Genomic DNA, 20,007 nt, shown 5'->3' with positions numbered 1-20,007 from the left:
TGTCTATGTTTCATCCACAAACGGTGCATATGTCTTACACATTTTGAAGTCTTGGTTAACTCTGAGACAACAGCCTACAATGACCAATCATAAGGTACCAGTCTGTACCTGACTAGTCTGGATCAACAACAGTTCATTTACCGGATAATCACCGGATGTTCTGCCGGATGTGCCTCGCCTTGCAAAACTCAGTTCGTTTCAGGGAACAACAACAAACTTCGAGATAGCAAGCTAAGCGCTGAAAATGGCAAGTTTTGAAGAAAATTTGGATCGTGCAACAAGGCAGGCTTGCTTGGTTCTTTCAGGGAATCAGCTAATTTAAATAGCTCATGTTACTATATTGTGTAAATAGTTAACTTCATTTTATATTATATGTGGCGTTTTCTTTTTGCAGGGTACAAATGTTTCACCAAAAGTTCCTTCCCGAGACCATTATAGAGAGCCTCCGTCGCTGAGTCCAGAGTTTAGCACCGGCCAAGACGATTGTGATTGTTTTAAAGAAATGCAAACAACTCTTTTTTTCCTTCTCTCTTTCAGTGTATGTGTGGAGGAGCAAGACCTTACTCCGCAGCACTGGGTCTGGCATTGCGAGATTAGTACCTGACTAACTGTGACCACCCAGGTTAGCTTTTCCAAAATCCTCCATTTTAACATTCTACTTACACTTACTCAAACGAGCAGACTTAAATTTCCGTGACCAGTCGCCGGGCAACCAACACAGACTACAGGAAGTTACTGAAGAAGAAATTGCTTGACACATAACCCCCTGTCAGAGGGCTAAATGTAATTTTTACACTTCAGTTTCTGTAGAGATTAAACACATTAGATATGTTAATTAGTGAGCTTTAGAAGTGCTAGTAGGCTGATTTTGTTACCTTTGGACAAAGCCAGGCTAGCTGTTTCCCCCCCGTTTCCAGTCTTTGTGCTAAGCTAAGTGAAGCGGCTGCTTGCTGTTGCTTCATTTTTACCGTACAGATATGAGTGTGGTATAAGAGACAAAATCCGGAGACATTTTCAGCTCAGAAGCGTAAATACCTCCAAAACAGGTGATGTTTTTATCTTTGTAAAACCTAAAATGGGGACACTGCCCCTCACTAGACCTAGAGCTGCACTGGGGCACAAGCCTCCCTAGGGGGGGTCCATGGGCATGCTCCCCTGTAAGAAAATGTCTATTTTAACGTTTAAATGCATCAATCTGGTGCACTTTGAAAAGAAATTAGAGGTTAGACTTGGTTATTCTTATCTATGGATGGAAATATTTGTGCTGTAGCCTGAACTATTTTGCACTTCAGAATTTTAACCATGCACACACAGGTGGAATAGTTTTTTCTTCATATTTTTGCATTAATGTCACTAGGAAGCATACCAGTAGAAATATATATTCATATTTGTAAGTGGGATTGTCTGGAATCTGGCAATATAATAACCATTATAGTGGGATACACTGGCTAAGCAATTTACAAAAATGTCTGTGCTGACATAAATAGTTTACATGAGAATACATTATAATTTGTGCCCAAAGTTGGAGACCATGTAGAAATTTTGTTGCAATTTCAAAACTGGATTACCCGGGAACCGCTTGTTGTACTGATGCATGTGTTGTTGCAGAGATTTATGCAGAATGCAAATATGATAACATTTCATGTAAGTTCAATGTTAAAGGAGAACTCTGGGCAATTTTTACGTTAATCTTGATCGTTATAAGTATGTGAGCACTGTCGATAGCAAAAAAAAACGAGCCGAATCGGTGCTAGCAATATGGAGCTGCTGCAGCTAATGCCGAGAGCTCCCACTTAGCTAAAACAGCAGTTTTGGGGGCATATCATAAAGAGTGCCTTTGTGCCTCTTTAACAGACACAAAATGCAACTAAAATGTCTGTGCAACATGAACAGGGCCCTTACATGACAACAAGATGCGTTTTCAACTCAGACATTGTTTAAATTCACCTACCCTGTTAGCTTCTAGCTGCCGTCTGGGATGAGTGAGTGTGTTCACCCAGGCTTCGGTATTAATCATCAAGCAGCAGTTCTCTGTGTATTTGTATCATAAATATCCATTTTGTGTGCGATCCATCTGGCGTTGGTGAATAGTAGTCTCAGCAGTGGCAAACTGTGTATTAGTTGCGTTAGCCGGGCTAGCAGGCCAGACCGGCATCCTTCTACTTCCTCCCCGCCTTCCCTGCCTGCCGCGGCCGACAACAATCCACGGGCGCCTGCTGGTCTGGTGGATGTCCTCCAGAGGACAGTTCATGCTTTCACGGCGAAACTTTTGCGGCGAAAAAAGTTTATTTCCCCCTCAAAAATAAGTAATTGAGTACTGTAGTGGTTATGATAATATCAGTGACTATGTAACTACATGGAAACGGGCCAAATGATGCCTGTTTCTTGTAAAGTAACAGCATTACAGAAGGCTGGCTGTAGTCTTGCGCTGAAGTCCCGCGGGAATTCAGTTGTAGCAGGAAAAGGTAAACAGCAGTGTGCAGATCGGAGCATAGTGTGTGAAGAGTGAAGAGCGGAGGTGTTCACAAGGGAAGAAGGTTGGAGTAACGTAACTATGGAGCTAGAGCTAGCCTTCAGTAACGCTATTACTGTACAAGAAACAGGCATCATTTGGCCCGTTTCCATGTAGTTACATAGTCACAGATATGATCATAACCACTACAGTCCTAGTAACCCTAACCCAAAAATTTCGCCTCTGGAGGACATCCACCAGACCAGCGGGCGCCCGTGGATTGTTGTCGGCCGCGGCAGGCGGGGAAGGCGGGAAGGAAGTAGAAGGATGCTGGTCGGGCCTGCTAGCCTGGCTAAGGCAACTAATACACAGTTCGCCACTGCAGAGACTACTATTCACCAACGCCAGATGGATCGCACACAAAATGGATATATATGCTACAAATACACACAGAACTGCTGCGTGATGATTATTACTGAAGCCTGGCTGAACACACTCACTCATCCCAGACGGCAGCTAGCAGCTAACAGGGTAGGTGAATTTAAACAATGTCTGAGTTGAAAACGCATCTTGTTGTCATGTAAGGGCCCTGTTCATGTTGCACAGACATTTTAATTGCATTTCATGTCTGTTAAAGAGGAACAAAGGCACTCTTTATGATATGCCCCCAAAACTGCCGTTTTAGCTAAGTGGGAGCTCTCGGCATTAGCTGCAGCAGCTCCATATTGCTAGCACCGATTCAGCTTATTTTTTGTTGCTATCGACAGTACTCACATACTTATAGCGATCAAGATTAATGAAAAAATTGCCCGGAGTTCTCCTTTAATTTTCTCGCAAACCATTTGTCACAGCAAGGGGGTTAACACTTTTGCATGCACTATATCCGTGTCACATTCTCATTAGGGGCTGAGCCCCCCTAAAGGTCTGATCCTAGAATCGCCCCTGCTGCTACTTAAGGTCTCCACTACACCTCAGAGGAAAATGTTGTAATGTTTACTGCACTACATTTATCTGACAGCTTTTGCTTTATTGCTTCAGGCTGGGCTTGTTTCTGCAACAGCTCATTGAGTAGCCTATTGGATACAATTAAAACTATTGAGGAAATATTTTCCTTTGACATTGGTCCAGTATTAAACGAGATTGCTGCAGTCGGCAACGGCGAAACAAGCTACAATGTATAGTAAGTTAATAGGACAATTGTCCAGCTTGTATTCACGTTCATAAAAGTGCTCATTTTGCCACTGACAGGCTCAGATTAATATTCTAAGTGTCTGATAACATTATGGAAAGGATTTCTAAGTAGGTCGGCCTGTCTGTTAAAGAGTAAGATCCTTTTTTTAAACATAAAAAGTCCATGAAATTGCATTCGCTAAACCCACCAGATATGTACTACTATGTAAATAAACAATAATTTTAGCATCGTAAAATATGGGCATTCTACATCTCTGAGCTCTGAGCAGCACTTGCTCTGGCTGTCTTGAGCCTGCGTGTGTAGGGTGCACGACTACACGTTTGGTCAATGTTTTCTTTCTTTCATTCCAATTTCGGGTTTGTCAGTCACAGTGAAAACCGGGGACATTTCCAGGGACAGCTCCAGCCGGGTACAGGTCAACGAAACCAGGGACTGTCACCGAAACCGGGGACGTCTGGTCACCCTAGTGTGGTATCAATTCTCATCTAACTCCCTGCAACAAAGCACATTTGCGCATTTCCCCAAAATGTCAGACTATTCTACTAACTGCACACTTTACACTAATTCTGATAATGCATTCACTACAGTAGAAATGTATACTATCATAAGCATACACAAGATATGTACGTATATCATAAGCATACAAACAATTACTCAATTTCAGCATTTCATCCTATTCCAAATATAATTTATTGCATATTAACGGCCAAAATAGTGGACTGTAATACCATTTGCTCTTAGAAATCAGCCATATTTTATTTTAGCAATAGATTGTGAACTGCATCATCACTGCAGAGACAATATGTTTGTACAACTGGTTGAGAAAAACGTGGTGGTTTCAGCTCAGCATGTTCTACTTCTCCATCAGAAAAAAAAAATGCCACACCGATCACAGTATGATCTGGGCCTGTAATTGTGTAGCCTTGAGATGTTCCCCATCATCATCATCGTCATCACAAACATTGCTGCAACTCTTAGTGTTTGACATGTTTGTAAGCACACTGGCAGTTCTACTGTGCACACACAAGTACAAACACACTGTACAACAGAGGCTCAAACATGCACACCAATTATATTACTATGAAAGCAAAAACATGCCAAAACAATTTCAAGGAAACCACTCTAACATATAGGCTGGAGTACCATATACAAATGTAATGTGAAAATCTTGTTGACCTCCTTGATTACTAGCTTACAGCTCACACAAACAAACCTCAGTGCATATAAAGTAATACACAGTGGTAGTGTGTTACACAATCATAAAAACCCACCCGGTTGGTCCCCATGAGCATCCTCAAACCCACAGAGCTGCTCCACCTCCAGGTGGCTGGGAGGGATCTTGCGGTGAACGAAGCTGTGAGGGTATTTCTCCTCTGGACTGTCCAGCTCCTGACCGTCCTCATACACATGCTTTAACACCCGACCGCTGTAGGACGACGCCAGCTTGAACCTCACCTGTGGTTTGGAGTTGAAGGTGACATGTTTTTACTCCATTTGCATAGCTTGTTAGCAGAGAAAAGAAGATTCATGGGTAGAAAAAAATGCTGTTTGATAAGACAAGAGGGCTGCATACAAACATTTGCAGCATCTCATACATACAAGCTAACATCCTGCTTCATTCAGTTTGACATCAGATGCAATTAGAACCTGAGAACTATCTTCAAGCACACCAGCTTCAGCTAGTTATGTGCTAAAGCATGCCACTGGTATTAAAGAAACTGCATAAAAATCATTTAAAAAGAATGCTTTGCAATGCCCTCAATACGTCTTTTGCTCAACACTTTTTACTTACTTCAAAAAGCCATGAATTTGTAAGAAAGTGGTTCTGTAAATAACTCACCTTTCTGGGCTTGGTGCCTTCATAGTGTTGATTCAGTTTTCTCTGGAATTCCTCCATGGTGGCTGATTAAGAAGGGGGCGCCGAGAGACTGTCAACCCATCCAAGAAAGCTCCTTACCTGAGGTGAGTTGACATCAGCTAGACACTGTGGTGCCTGGTGAGATAAAAGAATGTATGTATGGATGAAAGAATGGATTGATACACAGCTTGATTGAAGAGCCTGACTGAAGAGCTGCGTATAACGAGTGGGTGGATGACTAGATGAGATGAAGCTCTCTCTGTGTGTCCTGCCTCCTAAGTTTGAATGTACCTGCTGTTTTAAAGGACCACCTTTTTAGCTCCCTGTGCTAAATTATTCAAAGCTAGATCCTGTGTACAAATGGTTGCGAAACCAGAAGCTGTGTCATCAAATAATTATGATGACCAGAATAGAAGGTAGTTGAAGCCTGTGTGGAGCATTGTGTGCTTGTGTGTGTAAGGGGAAGAAAGAGAGTGAGGCTGAGTGTGTGTGGGAGTTGTTAGATACAGTAGTTGTGTCATTGGATTGGAGCCGAGTCCATCAGTGTTTACAAGTAACCATGACATTTGATGTCTGTTGCTGTCATACTGAAAACCTTTACCGTTATCAAAAATATATCTATGATTACTGACATAACACCTTGCTTTTAGAGTGCTTCTTTGCTTTGTATATATGTCTGTTTCTGTACTGGATGTTCACCGTTGAGCACTAAAACTTCCATGATTTATAGTGTTATTTCATGACTCAGTGAGGTTTGAGTCAGTCTCTTTGCAAGTCTAGTCTACATAAGTCTCTGTTACAGTATAGATCTCAGGTAAAACAAAAAAATGTGGTTTTCACACATAGCTATTTCATATATTACAAATTTAAACTTATTTTAAAATTATTTAAAAATTAATTATTTCAATTGAAGTAAATCCTTGAAAGTATACAATTACCCCCCCCCCTCCCCATAATCCTACAGTTTAAGGACTTGAAATGATGAGTCATACAATTAGAGTTTTAACGAAATCACCATGTGCTAAGTGTTTTCCTGTCTAGTATAATGGCTTCAATTATGTGGTAAATTATGTATCCTTATTTTGTATTTAACTTTAATTACCCACTACAGGTGTGACTAATACTATTACTATTAGTCACACTAGTAGTGGGTAATTAAAGTTAAATACATTCCTATTAGTAATAGGAAGGGTTACCATGCATTAGACACAGTAAAGACCAGAGATGGGGACTCGAGTTGCACACAAAGTGACTTCAGACTTGATTTGAGACTTGTCCTCAAAAGACTTCAGACTCGACCTCAAGACGCAGAACTCGTGAACAATCTTTATTTTTAGGAAACATCTGATGAGCTGAATGTTATTTTCCTCCCTGCGTAACCCCTAACCTACCTACGTAACACGTAACAGATAACGTATCTATCTGCTGCGCGCGGCCACACGTGAGAGAGAACAAACAAACATGTCGACCACACCGGCAGTGCCATTCATCAGAAGCTTTGGCTTCAAAAACTCCAGACAACGAGGCCCAAAGAATCGCTGAATGCTAAATATGTTGTATCAAGATAAAGGATTCTGACTCAACCACATCTCATTTTATCAGGCACCTGAAAACACACCCTGATAAGTTAGCAAACAGGTTTAGCTCAGCATTGGCCATCTAACGTTAGCTTGCTTCTTGCTTAAAGCAGCCATATTATGCTCATTTTCAGGTTCATAATTGTATTTTAAGGTTGTACCAGAATAGGTGTACATGGTTTAATTTTCAAAAAACACCATATTTGTGTTGTACTGCAGTGCTCTCTCTCACTGCTGCAGATCCTCTTTTCAGCTGGTCTCTGTTTTAGCTACAGAGTGAGACCTCTTTTCTTCTTCTTCTTCTGTACTATCTTTGATTGCACTGCACATGCCCAGTAGCTCAGATGTAGATCATGTCAGCTAGCTAGCTCCATAGACAGTAAAAGAAAGGCTGTTTCTACAACTTTGCTCAGTTACAAGGCAGGATTAGCTGGGAGACTTCTAAATGAGGGCGCACATGTAAGTAGTTCTTTTGTAGATTATGGTGAACTTGTGTGTGTTGTAGCAGTGCTTTGCTATTGAGAACGAGGTAGCATGCTAGCGTTAGCATGCTAGCGTTAGCCATAGCGTTAGCATGCTAATGCTACGAGCTAATGGTTGCGGTTAGCCTGCTCGTTTCGGCTTGTGACGTCACAAGCCGTGCTGATTTTGAACAGCTCACCCAGAGACTGAAGGCAGGACACATTCAGAAACCGTATCTCACTCTAAACAGCATGGATGGATTTATTTCAAAGTTTGTATGTGTGTGGAAGCACCAGAGACACAACATAACACCCCAAATCCCAGAAAAAGTGATTTTTTCATAATATGGGCACTTTAAGCTACGACGTAGGAAGGACTCCGACTGCCGTTCGCTAGATGTTATGAAAAGATGAATGAGCATTTGTTTGTTTGTTTGTCAAACTTTTTGGTGGGATTTAACGTTACGTAATCATTTACGTCCCGCTGTCTGCCACCATGTTAATTATTAATGCCGGCTGCAAAACGGTTACAGGTTTATTGTTGATCATGCAACGTTATAGTTTTATTTAGTTAATGTAACACTGGCTTTGAGAGTCTGGGGGATGTGTTGACTTACAGTAGTTTCTAGGCTGTCAGTAGTTGTGGACGCAGTACACATTACGTGGTTGTGCTCTGTAAGTGAAAAATAGGTCAGTTATTAATTCTGTTTACACTGATTATATACCAAACAACTAATCAAAGCTGATACTGTATGATAATAGATAAATGAGTCATAATAACATATTACATGCTTTGAATTTCTTATATATAGCTTTGCGGTGTTCTGAGCACGAGAGACTTGAGACTTGACTTGGACTCGTGCTCAAAGACTTGTGAGCATCTCTGGCAAAGACTCATGGTGTGGTACAGTACTATAAAAGGATAGGTTCACATTTTTTTTAAGTATGGCTTATAAAAATTGTCAGACTTGAAAGAAATGTGAGCATTTAACATACCTTTAGTCATAACTTTATTAGCTTGAGCCAAATCAAGTCACAGTAAATAATCATCAGATTAATACTGAAATTATGAAAGTTCTGTCTCTTATTAGCATACTTTCCCTGCAAACATTTTAGTAAAAAGTAATTTAATAAACCTAAAGCAAAGCAAAGCATATTTTAGGCCAATCATGGGAACATTTTAGGACAAAACCAGAGATAGCAAGTATTCCCATTCAACTGGAGCAGCTAAATAGAATTCAGCCATTATTTTGTTATTTACAAATTTATTATTAATTTGGACTCACAACTTGTACATTACAGTCACATGACCCATGTTGTGAAGTCTTTATGTTAAACACATTATGGAATCAGGAGTAAATCACTCTCCCAATGTTATGATCTTTAAATGCTGTTTACTGAGCAGCTCCCTGAATTGAAAGTGTGTATAAAGGAGGAAAACCAGAATTTTACAAATTGGCCCAAAAGTGCCAAATAGTCATTGAGATTGGTTATGTATATTCCAAATAAAGCAATAATAGTCTAATCACAGGCCTTTGATTTTTCTTATTTAATATTCCCATCATATAAAAGTATTGCTTACGTCTCTGATTTTGCTTTTTGTCATTTCCAGAATTTTCCTATCTGACTCTAATAACTCTAAGAAACTCGCAAATTAAAACAAATCTCACGAAAACTTGAAAGTAAATGGCGTTCCACCAAACTGGAAGAATCTCGTGTGGATTGGCAAGATAGTCTAAAAAATTATAGGAGGGCCCTCAGAAATGCCAGATCAGACTATTACTCAACACTAATAGAAGAAAATAAGAACAACCCAAGGTTTCTTTTCAGCACTGTAGCCAGGCTGACAGATAGTCACAGCTCTATTGAGCCATCTATTCCTATAGCTCTGAGCAGTGATGACTTCATGACCTTTTTTTAATGATAAAATTATAACAATTAGAGAAAAAATTCATCACCTTCTGCCCACAGCTTCCAACGACTCACCATTGGGCGCAGGAGGGCTAGAGAGAACGATAAGACCTGATACTTATTTAGACGGCTTTTATCCTTTAGACCTCCAACAATTAATGTTAAGGGTCTCTTCAGCTAAGCCAACTACCTGTCTCTTAGACCCCATTCCAACGAAGCTACTTAAAGAAGCACTACCCGTGGTCAACACCACATTACTAGATACGATCAATATGTCCTTATTAACGGGTCACGTACCGCAGTCTTTTAAAGTAGCTGTGATAAAACCTATTCTGAAAAAACCCACCCTCGACCCTGAGGTCTTAGCCAACTATAGACCTATATCTAACCTCCCGTTTCTCTCCAAAATCCTTGAGAAGGTAGTCGCTAATCAATTGTGTGACTTTCTGCATAGAAATAGTCTATTTGAAGACTTTCAGTCAGGATTTAGAATGCATCATAGCACAGAGACGGCACTGGTGAAAATCACTAACGACCTTCTAACTGCTGCTGACAAAGGACTTGTCTCCGTACTTGTCTTATTAGATCTTAGTGCTGCATTCGACACTATTGACCATACCATCCTCTTACAGAGACTGGAACATTTAGTTGGCATTAAAGGAATCGCACTAAGCTGGTTTAAGTCCTATTTTTCTGAGCGATCCCAATTTGTTAATATTAACGATAAACCATCCAAATACGCTAAAGTTAGCCATGGCGTTCCTCAAGGCTCAGTGCTTGGACCAATTCTATTCTCTTTATATATGCTTCCTCTAGGCAATATTATTAGGAAACACTCAATTAACTTTCACTGTTACGCAGACGACACCCAATTATATCTGTCAATCAAGCCAGACGAAAGCGGTCAGTTAGCTAAACTTCAAGCGTGCATTAAAGATATAAAATCCTGGATGACCCACAATTTTCTGATGTTGAACTCAAACAAAACGGAAGTTATTGTGCTGGGACCCAAGCACCACCGAACTTCATTATCTAAATATATAGCTACCCTAGATGGTATTGCCCTGGCCTCCAGCACTACTGTCAGAAATCTAGGAGTCATTTTTGACCAGGATCTATCCTTTAACGCCCACTTAAAACAAACCTCAAGAACAGCCTTTTTCCATCTTCGTAACATTGCCAAAATCAGGAACATCCTGTCTCAAAACGATGCTGAAAAACTAGTCCATGCATTCGTAACTTCCCGGCTGGACTACTGTAATTCTTTACTATCAGGCTGCTCAAATAAGTCCCTCAAGACCCTCCAGCTGATCCAGAATGCTGCAGCACGTGTTCTGACAAGAACTAACAAAAGAGATCACATTTCTCCTGTATTAGCTTCTCTGCATTGGCTTCCTGTAAAATCCAGGATTGAATTTAAAATCCTTCTCCTGACCTACAAAGCACTAAATGGTCAAGCACCATCATACATAGAAGAGCTTTTAGTACCTTATTGTCCCACTAGAGCACTGCGCTCCCAGAACTCAGAGCTACTTGTGGTTCCTAGAGTCTCTAAAAGTAGAATCGGAGCCAGAGCCTTCAGCTACCAGGCTCCTCTCCTGTGGAACCAGCTCCCAACTTGGGTTCGGGGGGCTGACACCGTCGCCACATTTAAGAATAAACTGAAAACCATCATCTTTGATAAAGCTTATAGTTAGGGAGTGAGGAGTTGCAGCATAGTAGAGTAGAGTAGAGGGAGGCAGGAAGTACAAGCCCGTTCCGGCAGGGGAGAGTACGAGCCCGGTCCAGGGCCCCTCTCTTTAGCCTGCCTCTCTTAGTTATGCTATTATAACTCTAGACTGCTGTGGGAAGCTCCTTCCAAGGACACAATGAGCCGCTCCCTCTTCTCTCTTTTCACTTGTCTCCTTTTGTGTGCATCTTAGTCCCAGAAATGCCTGTTACTAACCTAGCTCTGGGGAGTTTTCTCCCCGGAGTCCCTTTGCTTCTTCTTCACCCAGAACATCGCCTTGGAATTGGGTGGCACCTACACCGGGGTCCTGGGTGCAGCTGACGCTATGGACTTACTACACCCTGCTACGCTCTGCGTTTCCCCGCAGTGTCCGACTGCGTCCTGCCGCGTCCAACCGCGTCCACCCAGGCTGCTGTGCCACACTACACCCCGTAACGCCCTGCTGTGCCCTACTATGACATGAACTACTATGACTACCATTGTGATCACTGCTTCACTATCTTTATTATGACTATTATTGCCACCATTCACCACTCCCCCAACTGGTGCCGTCAGACACCGCCTACCAAGAGTCTGGGTCTGTCCGAGGTTTCTTCCTAACAAAAAAAGGGAGTTTTTCCTTGCCACTGTCGCAATAGCTACTGCTAATGCTTGCTCTTGAGGCAACCACTGTAATAGTTGGGGCTTCGTAAAGTACAGAGTTTGGTCTAGACCTACTCTATCTGTAAAGTGTCTCGAGATATCTCTTGTTATGATTTGATACTATAAATAAAATTGAATTGAATTGAAATTGAATTAATAAAGGCTAATAGGGTATGATTCATGTTGTCAGCATCCTTTTAGGCATAATTTTATCACCAGTTCGGAGACTAATTTAAGATTTCAATCACATCTATGAGCACTAAAGTCTGCATCACTTTCTCCTGAGTCAATGTCAGGTCACAACCTGGCATCATGTGTTGGACCTTGGTGTGTGTGTGTGTGTGTGTGTGTGTGTGTGTGTGTGTGTGTGTGTGTGTGTGTGTGTATGTCAGTTGGTGTGCATCTGTTTTTTTGTTTGTGAGTGCCTCTGTGAATATGTATGCAATGCTCAATCCATAAATGCATACATACAGCATTTTCGTTATTCAATATAAAGAGATTTCAAAAGTGTTATTATCTATACTGTTTTTTGAAACTGCTGATGGCAGTGGCAACTTTCCTGTATCTCCAAGGGGCCATTTTATAGAACAAACACTAATCGAACAAATTGATGCCATTAGCCCCATGCATCTCAAGATCAATCTTACAATTATCCTTACAGATGACTGTTATTAACCTGAGATTGAACGGATGGTTTAAAAAGAGAGAGAGAGAGAAAGAGTACTGCGATAAGACAGAGACCCCCTCTCGTCTCTTCCCTGACCAAGAGTCAGCTTAATCAGATTGCAGAACCAGCAAGTACGGTCACTCAAGCGAAAAATTGTTTTGGGTGCATCACAGTGAAGGAATCGTTTAATGTGTCAGGATTCTGGCTGCTTTCGGTTTAAATGATTATCACTGTAAATCTGTCTCTCCACATTAACAGTTCATCATTCCCATTATCCTCCCTAAATACAATACGCAATATGAGCTCCATTGCTCAGGTATAGTAAATGCTCTCTACTCGCTATAGATCTTCATCTAATCCATTTTCAGCGCTCTGATGGTACAGATCGAAACTGAGCAATAATAGTTTTGTTTTTCACCATGCTGTTTGATAATGCATTTGGACCCAATTGTGCAAAGACAAGCCTCATTGAGCTGCACATTTAAACCTAAATATAAATATATTCCCCAGGTGGCCTGAATTAAACCCTACATGCTAACTGTTGTGGATGAGTAAATTAGAATCAAAACTCTCTTTTATGCTGTATCCACGAACCAGGTAGGAGCATGATGAGTGCAGGCTTCTCCTCTCTAAATTGTTTGGTAACACTTTATTTGAAGGGGTGTGGATAAGACTGACATGACACTGTCATAACTATGAAATGACACCTGTCATGAATATGAAGGTGTCTTTTTGAATGTTCATGGCTGTTGTCATTAAGAGTCATTCGGTAAATTATGACACTTTTAATGCAAAGTTAGCATTGTTCGAGATGTTTGTGTTATGATAACAAAAACAACAATCTGTGTTATCACAACCTGACATTAAGCAAGACAATGTAACCTGTCAATGTCTTTGTAATGACAACTTGACATTAGCCTAGACAACATAACCTGTCATAAATATGTCATGGCAGGCCTAATTATCAAAATGTTAAGAAACTATTTAGCTTTATGTGTTAACATTATACATTAAACTGTTTTCAAGTGGTTGGTTTTTACATTGGCTGTCATGAGACCCTTATAATTGTATCATGAACATTTTTCCTTGACCTCAAGTAAAGGGAAACAGTTTGGACTTGTCATTAAGATGTCATAAAAGTTATAAGACCAGTTTGATGACAGTGAATGCAGTACCGAAGTGATTTAATGAGTTTTGGACAGATAACGTTAGCTTTAAGCTAACATTACTTGTTGCTAAAGTAACAGCTAACTGTAGTCTACACTATCCTCCCAAGGGGAATTGGATTAACTGACTACCATATCAGCAGCACCTTTTCAGGCAACAACGGAACAGAGATCAGTCAGAAACACTGGTTTAAATTTCTCCATAGCAGTCATTATCTTGCAGGCACATGGGACCCAGATGTTTGGTGAAAGGTGGAATTACTCAGTGTCATACAAGGAGTTTCCAATGATGAACTGTCCCTTATCACCTCAGGTCAGCAGACTTTGGTGAGGAGGTAATGATCACCTGTGTGTTTTGCCATTTAAAATGGAAACCACTATTATTCTACACCATCTCTCTCTTTCTCTGCCCATTTCGGCAAACTCAGATTGTACTTTTTGACTCTCAGGTAGCTGACAGGCAGGAGGGAGGAGGAATATGAAAGAAAGAGAGGGGGAGACTAAGGTGGAGAGAGAGAGAGAGAGGGATGGGACTATGAGAGGGAACCAAGGAGAGATAAGAGGGCAGTGTTTAAGCTACAGATGAATGGGAAAGACCATATTTGTCATAAACCATATCTGAAGGCACTAATGTCACATCTTCTCTAAAGGTTACAGACAAAATAAGAGAAACGATCAGCAGCTCAGACAATATATTAGGGCTGCTGTTCATCTAATTCACAAATGTCCTTCTCACTATAGTTTTATTACCTCTGTTACAGCTATTCAGTGAATGAAATATAATTATCCATATGATCTTCATGGACAGGGCCCAAGTTTAAACGCTTTTGATAGATGATAATATAAGACGCTGTAACAGCTAAACAATGAGATAGCTGTACTAAAATCTTAAAAAAAAAATGTAATAGGAGTTTGTTCAAGCCCTCTAGAACAAAATATATAATATATAGCAGGACAATATCATTTGCCTGTGCATTCCAAAATCATTACAAATCACCGTTGAAGAATAAATCTGTTTTATGATCTATAGTTAGGGTTAAAATACCTCCGTTGCCCTGGTTACAATAATAAACACTAAGGTAGACTGTCAGATTGACACGAAAAACAAACAGCAGTTTCCCATGTTAAGGTCTGATGTTTTCTTGAGCCAATCTTCCATACGCAGGTTGCATCCGAAATTCCATACTAACATGCTATTTAGTAGGCTAAAACAGTATGTGAGATTTTTTAGGTCCGAAACCTTAGTAGTATGAAACTAATAGTACACAAATTGCATACAGTTTCCATTAAAATATTACAGTATGCAATACTGGACACTACGCCGGCATAAATATCCCACAATGCAATGCGGTAGTAACGACAACGTTCATAACAGACAAACGGACAGAAACCGAGGAGCTCTGTAATGTCAATAACCATCTAATTTATATTTCTACATAATTACAGCTTAGTGTGTCCGAAAAGATACACACTGCTGTTTATTCACACAAAAGTACATTGAATTATAGTATCCATATTGAGTTTGTGGTGCAGAGTATGAGATTTCGGATGCACCCGCAGACTGAGTGACTCTAGAATGTCACCTACTTCCTCTGTTGCACTCGTAATTTCTTCCTTCGCTAGAGGGTTTTGTCACTTGAAATTTAAACGTATGTTTATTCCAAAAGAATCTGCAATAATGCAGTCACAAGTAGCCTTGATTACTAAAAGGATCCAATATGTCGAGCTTAAAAACTTCCCACTTCCTAAACATTTTTGACACTATACACTAACTTTTTCACAAAATGATGATTGAGATTTGAAGTGGTTTGACTTGGAAATGTTACATTAGTACCTGTTCAGGAATAAATCAGGTAAAATATCACCTCACCACACCATAAAAAAACATCTAGCTTAATTAAGTGGTAATTAGGTTGTTTTTTAAACGCTGACACAGCACAAGTTGCCCAAGTTTACAAAGGGACTTAAATGATGATGAAGCAGAAACCTTCAACACATTAGACTGTCATTAAAAAAAAATCTGTTCCACAGCAGCAATGTTTTAAATAGAAATACTAATGCATTTAAACTTCATTATCTTAATTACAATGTCTATCAAATGATAGATGTTGTAAGTCACAGTCAAGTTAATATTTAATATTTCACTGGGACTGATTTTCTCTCTTATTTTAATTTGCTGTATGGTGGTGGAGATGGGTGTTCAGTTCTCATGAAACCTTAAGCACATGCAGCAACTTGCAGATGGGATGCTACACAGGCTTCCACCTATGACCTCTCTCCTCCTACTCAAATTTCACCTTCAGAAAAAACATCCCTCTCAAAAAATGATGCATGACTGTTTCTACCAACTGCAATCCCAGCCAAAATGAGAACAGCAGCAGGGGAATCAGGGCAAATGGCAGGATACTATGCTTTAGAAGAATTTGTTGCAAGGCCCATTTGGCCCATCTTTAAATGGCTTGTGAAGTGACTGTAGTTACATTATCTAAAACATAAATTCATGTTGGCCAAGAGGTGGTGCTAACAAACTGATTCTGCTTTTGAGGTTTTTTTTAAAAAACAAGTTAAAGCTTTAGTGCGTAACTTTGTTATAATAATGAACGTCTGTTGCATTCAAGCCATTGCCAAATGAGTTGATACAAAGCTAATTAAAACTTTCAGCTTCACAAAACTCTGTATTTCTCAGTATGGCTATGTTTAGAAAATGGTGTCATCCGGCAACTTTCACACGAAGAAAATCGAGCAAAGATAATTACCTCTTCTGAAGAGTCTGTCATGTTTTTTTTAATCAATCACAGAAGGCTTGTATCATGTGGATGCGGCAACAGTGTTGTTGTCATTATTTAGAATTCCTCATGGGGGAGACAGAAACTACGCACTGTAGCTTTAAGAACAAAAGTTAAGATAAAGATTGAAATAAGACTAAAGTTACTATTTTTCGTAAACTGTGCGGTGCGACACAGATTGCAGTCCTGCCCAGTGCGTCAGAGGTGTGCCAAGCGCACTCATGCCACTAGCATGGCTAAAAAACCTAAAATGCTCATTTGGGTATTTTTTAAAAGCAAACTAAAGGAACAGTGGGGTATGTATGTAGCTAATTTGTGTGTGGGACACTTTAAACAGATTAAATTGCTCTCACAATGGCTCCTACCCCACCTGACACCAGGAACTGATATGTGGACAACACGGTCACCAAACTGCACTGCTCCAGTATGAACAGCTTCACCAACAATAACATCAAGTGGAAAGGAAGAAAGAAATTAGACACCAGTGTTCATATGAAGGCTGGCAGGATGATAAAGATTGAGAAAACCCACTAGACCTGATCCTAATTGTAACTCACCACCAAATTAAAACATTAAAGCTCAGGGGTGAGGACCCCTCACACACAGAGCAGCTCTTACTCGTGAAGAGGAGGACAGAGAGAAAAAGGTGCACTCAGCACCACTGGGTACATAGAACTGTTAATGAGAATCCCACTCCAACCCCACCAAAAGCATGCCAGTGGGTATGCATTACACGGCTGGGCTGTCAGAATGTCCAGCGCTAGTCCTAAAGTCAGGAATCAAAAGATCTCTGCTGCTACACACTACAGGCAACATGCAGGACTCCCCAGAGAGGAAAGCTGCAGATGGGTATGACATCCCATGCGACAGCTGTGGGGACCATTACATCAGTAAAACAGTTTGCCCTGGACAAGACACTGAATGAATTTGAATTATTTAGGTCACGTGACAAAGACTGAACCATCTCCATGACAACTAAGCAAACTCCACGTGCAGTTTGTGAAATGAAACGCTCAATTTGCAGGCTTAGGGTTAGAAAGAAGGGAGTTGTTCTATCCAAATGATAGATCTTTTTTCATCTTTCTATTCCAAACCTCTCGGCAGATGTCGTGTCAAAATATATTAGGCAAACCTGTCTTATTAGCATAATAAAAGGATATCAGAGACAAATTCATAAGCCTTAATTGTTGAACCTGGAAGCAATGCAAATGTGCAGTGAAGTATCTCTGAATTGACATGACCCTTAAACTAAGATAGTTCAAATTTAATCAGGCAGTAAATGTAGTCAAAACTAAAAATCCATTTAAATATTTGAAATATTGTTTGATTAAAATGATCAGTGCAGAGGACATTCCTTGCAAGACTCAGTGTACTAGAGTCTTATTAAATATATTGTTTTTTATAGTTTAAATTACGTTTTTAAATTCATGGGAAATGGACCATTTGTTGAAACAACAGCTTTACTTGAAGATGCACTCCAAATGTATCAGAGAGCACAAAACACAATGCACAACAGGGATGTTCAAAATTGATCTCAGCAGTTTATCCTGTATATAAAACTGTAATATTTGATATCAATTGTACAGGTTGACAACATGTACCGGTGGTACAAACACAAGCTGGGAATAAAGGCATGCCCAAAGTGTTTCTCTGTCCAATCAGATTACTTGGCAGAAAAGGCTAGCCATTGAATGAGAAAATAACTCAGATTAGCTGTATAAAAAGGAGGAATACAACAGCAGAAGGGAAATATCTGAGTGGGTTGATTATTTTTTGGCTGATAACTATGCGCTAACTAACTCCATACAGCAACCTGAGCTAATTGAGCTGCACACAAGTCTCAACATGTTTGCAGGATAGAAGGAAATGACTGGTCAAGGTCAAGTTTGGTGAGGTGAAGCTTTTTTTTTTAATTGAATGTCAGTGTGTTCTTTGAATGTCAGTGTTGTGTTGTTTGTTTTGTGCTGTGCTGGGTACCAGAGTTTGTTTGTTTGTTTCCAAAAATAACTAAAGGAGCAGAGGAAATTGAGGCATCCAAATGCTCTCCATCTAATGGTTTTTCTTGGCTTTTAGAGGAGGCCCTTAATTCAAGAGGGCCTGGCTGCTTTGCAAAGAGAGAAACAGCAGAGGCAGATGTCACTCGGGAAGAGGGAGTTTACTCTAAAATCAAGTAAACAGCCAATCCTTAATCCAATAAAAACACAATGGCGGCCCACAGAAAGCCCAGGATTAGATTGAAAATAACATGGGAAACTGCTGATTGAAATACCAGAAGAGATATCTGCATTTGTACATATTTCGATATAATGGCTTTCACTATATGATAAACATGATAGGACCTTAATATTTGAACTTTGACATAAGTCAGTTCTGTTAAAAAGTCCTTCATAAGTTCTTAGTAACTCCCAACAAAATCAGGTTGCATTACTGAAACTTAAAGCTATAGTGCGTAGTTTCTGTCGCCACCATGAGGAATTCCAAGCAATGACAACAACACTTACGGTGCATCCACATGACGCAAGCCTTCGTGATCGCGCACCACCCCCACCCCTCCTCCACACAGTTGCTAGTAGCATTTATCATTCAAAACATGATGGACTCTTCAGAAGAGGTAATTATCTTGTAATTTTTCTCTTCTTCGTCTCCAAACCTGAACGCTGCTGTTTCCCTTTCTCAGTGGTGACGTAAAGCGCATCACTCAAGCTGCTGCGCGCAAATGTCACCGGACTACACAATATGTAATCTGGTGTATACATATTGAGAATTACAGAGAGAGTTTTGTGGAGCTGATAGGTTTATTAACTTTGTATCAACTCATTTGGCAATGGCTTGAATGTAACGGATGTTCATTAATATAAAATAGTTGCGCACTGTTGCTTTTAAGGACCGTCCTTTTAAGTTCAAAGTTTTTCAAGTCTGTCCTAAAACAATACTCACATGCCCACATGTACAGTAAAATACCTTTTGGCCACCGCAATCATTATTCCCTTCTATACTGACCATGTAGAGATCCCTTCCTAATGTGATTATAATGGAATTGACCAAGCGGGAAATGCATTTTAAAGTTCAAACAAAGCCAATATGACACTTCGGCAGTCTGAGTTAGTCAAATCAAATGGGTATCTAGTGTTTTTAGTAATGTAATACTCATTCCTTTTGGTACTCTCTCTCTCTACCAGAGCTCAGCAAGAATAGAACATTCGGGAAACAAAAAGAGGACATTTTGCACAAAAGACAAGAAAGGCTAATTTTCAATGAACAGCTGCACAACTGGCTCCTGATGAAGAGATCCATGTCAGAGGAAGTGTTACACAATGAATGTCAGAAATTCATTAACTTAAATAATGAACTCTTGACACATTTTGCAGATCCTGCACTCTGTTGCCATAGATTACCTACCACAATAAGTCTGCAAAGTTTTGCAAATGAATTCCCGGAGGTTTCACTTTTGTTTTTTACTCTTGCTGTCTTTCCCAATCTTTCTTTTCCCCTTTCCTATCCGGCATTATACTTGGTCTAATAATGGTGTAGATGGCAGCCTGTGGCTGAGGCTCTGCACTCAGTGT

The 20,007-nt window shown here is 40.1% G+C and overlaps 1 protein-coding gene across 1 annotated transcript in view; it reads right to left on the bottom strand.

Annotated features, from left to right (window-relative positions):
• The window catches only part of LOC116037122 (glutaredoxin domain-containing cysteine-rich protein 2), a 30,586-nt gene that overhangs the window by 6,534 nt on the left and 4,045 nt on the right, over positions 1-20,007 (bottom strand). Inside the window, exons 2-3 of the mRNA XM_031280926.2 lie at positions 5,485-5,637; positions 4,916-5,099 (exon numbers count right to left, since the gene is read on the bottom strand). Of these exons, the coding sequence (XP_031136786.1) occupies positions 4,916-5,099; positions 5,485-5,541 (241 nt within the window). The 5' untranslated portion in view covers positions 5,542-5,637. The remainder of the gene's footprint in view (positions 1-4,915; positions 5,100-5,484; positions 5,638-20,007) is intronic.

This window comes from Sander lucioperca, chromosome 13 (genome assembly GCF_008315115.2).
Source record: "Sander lucioperca isolate FBNREF2018 chromosome 13, SLUC_FBN_1.2, whole genome shotgun sequence".
NCBI classification, from domain to species: domain Eukaryota; kingdom Metazoa; phylum Chordata; class Actinopteri; order Perciformes; family Percidae; genus Sander; species Sander lucioperca.
The sequence above is the reverse complement of the archived record's forward strand: the minus strand, read 5'-3'. Positions and strand labels throughout refer to the sequence as shown.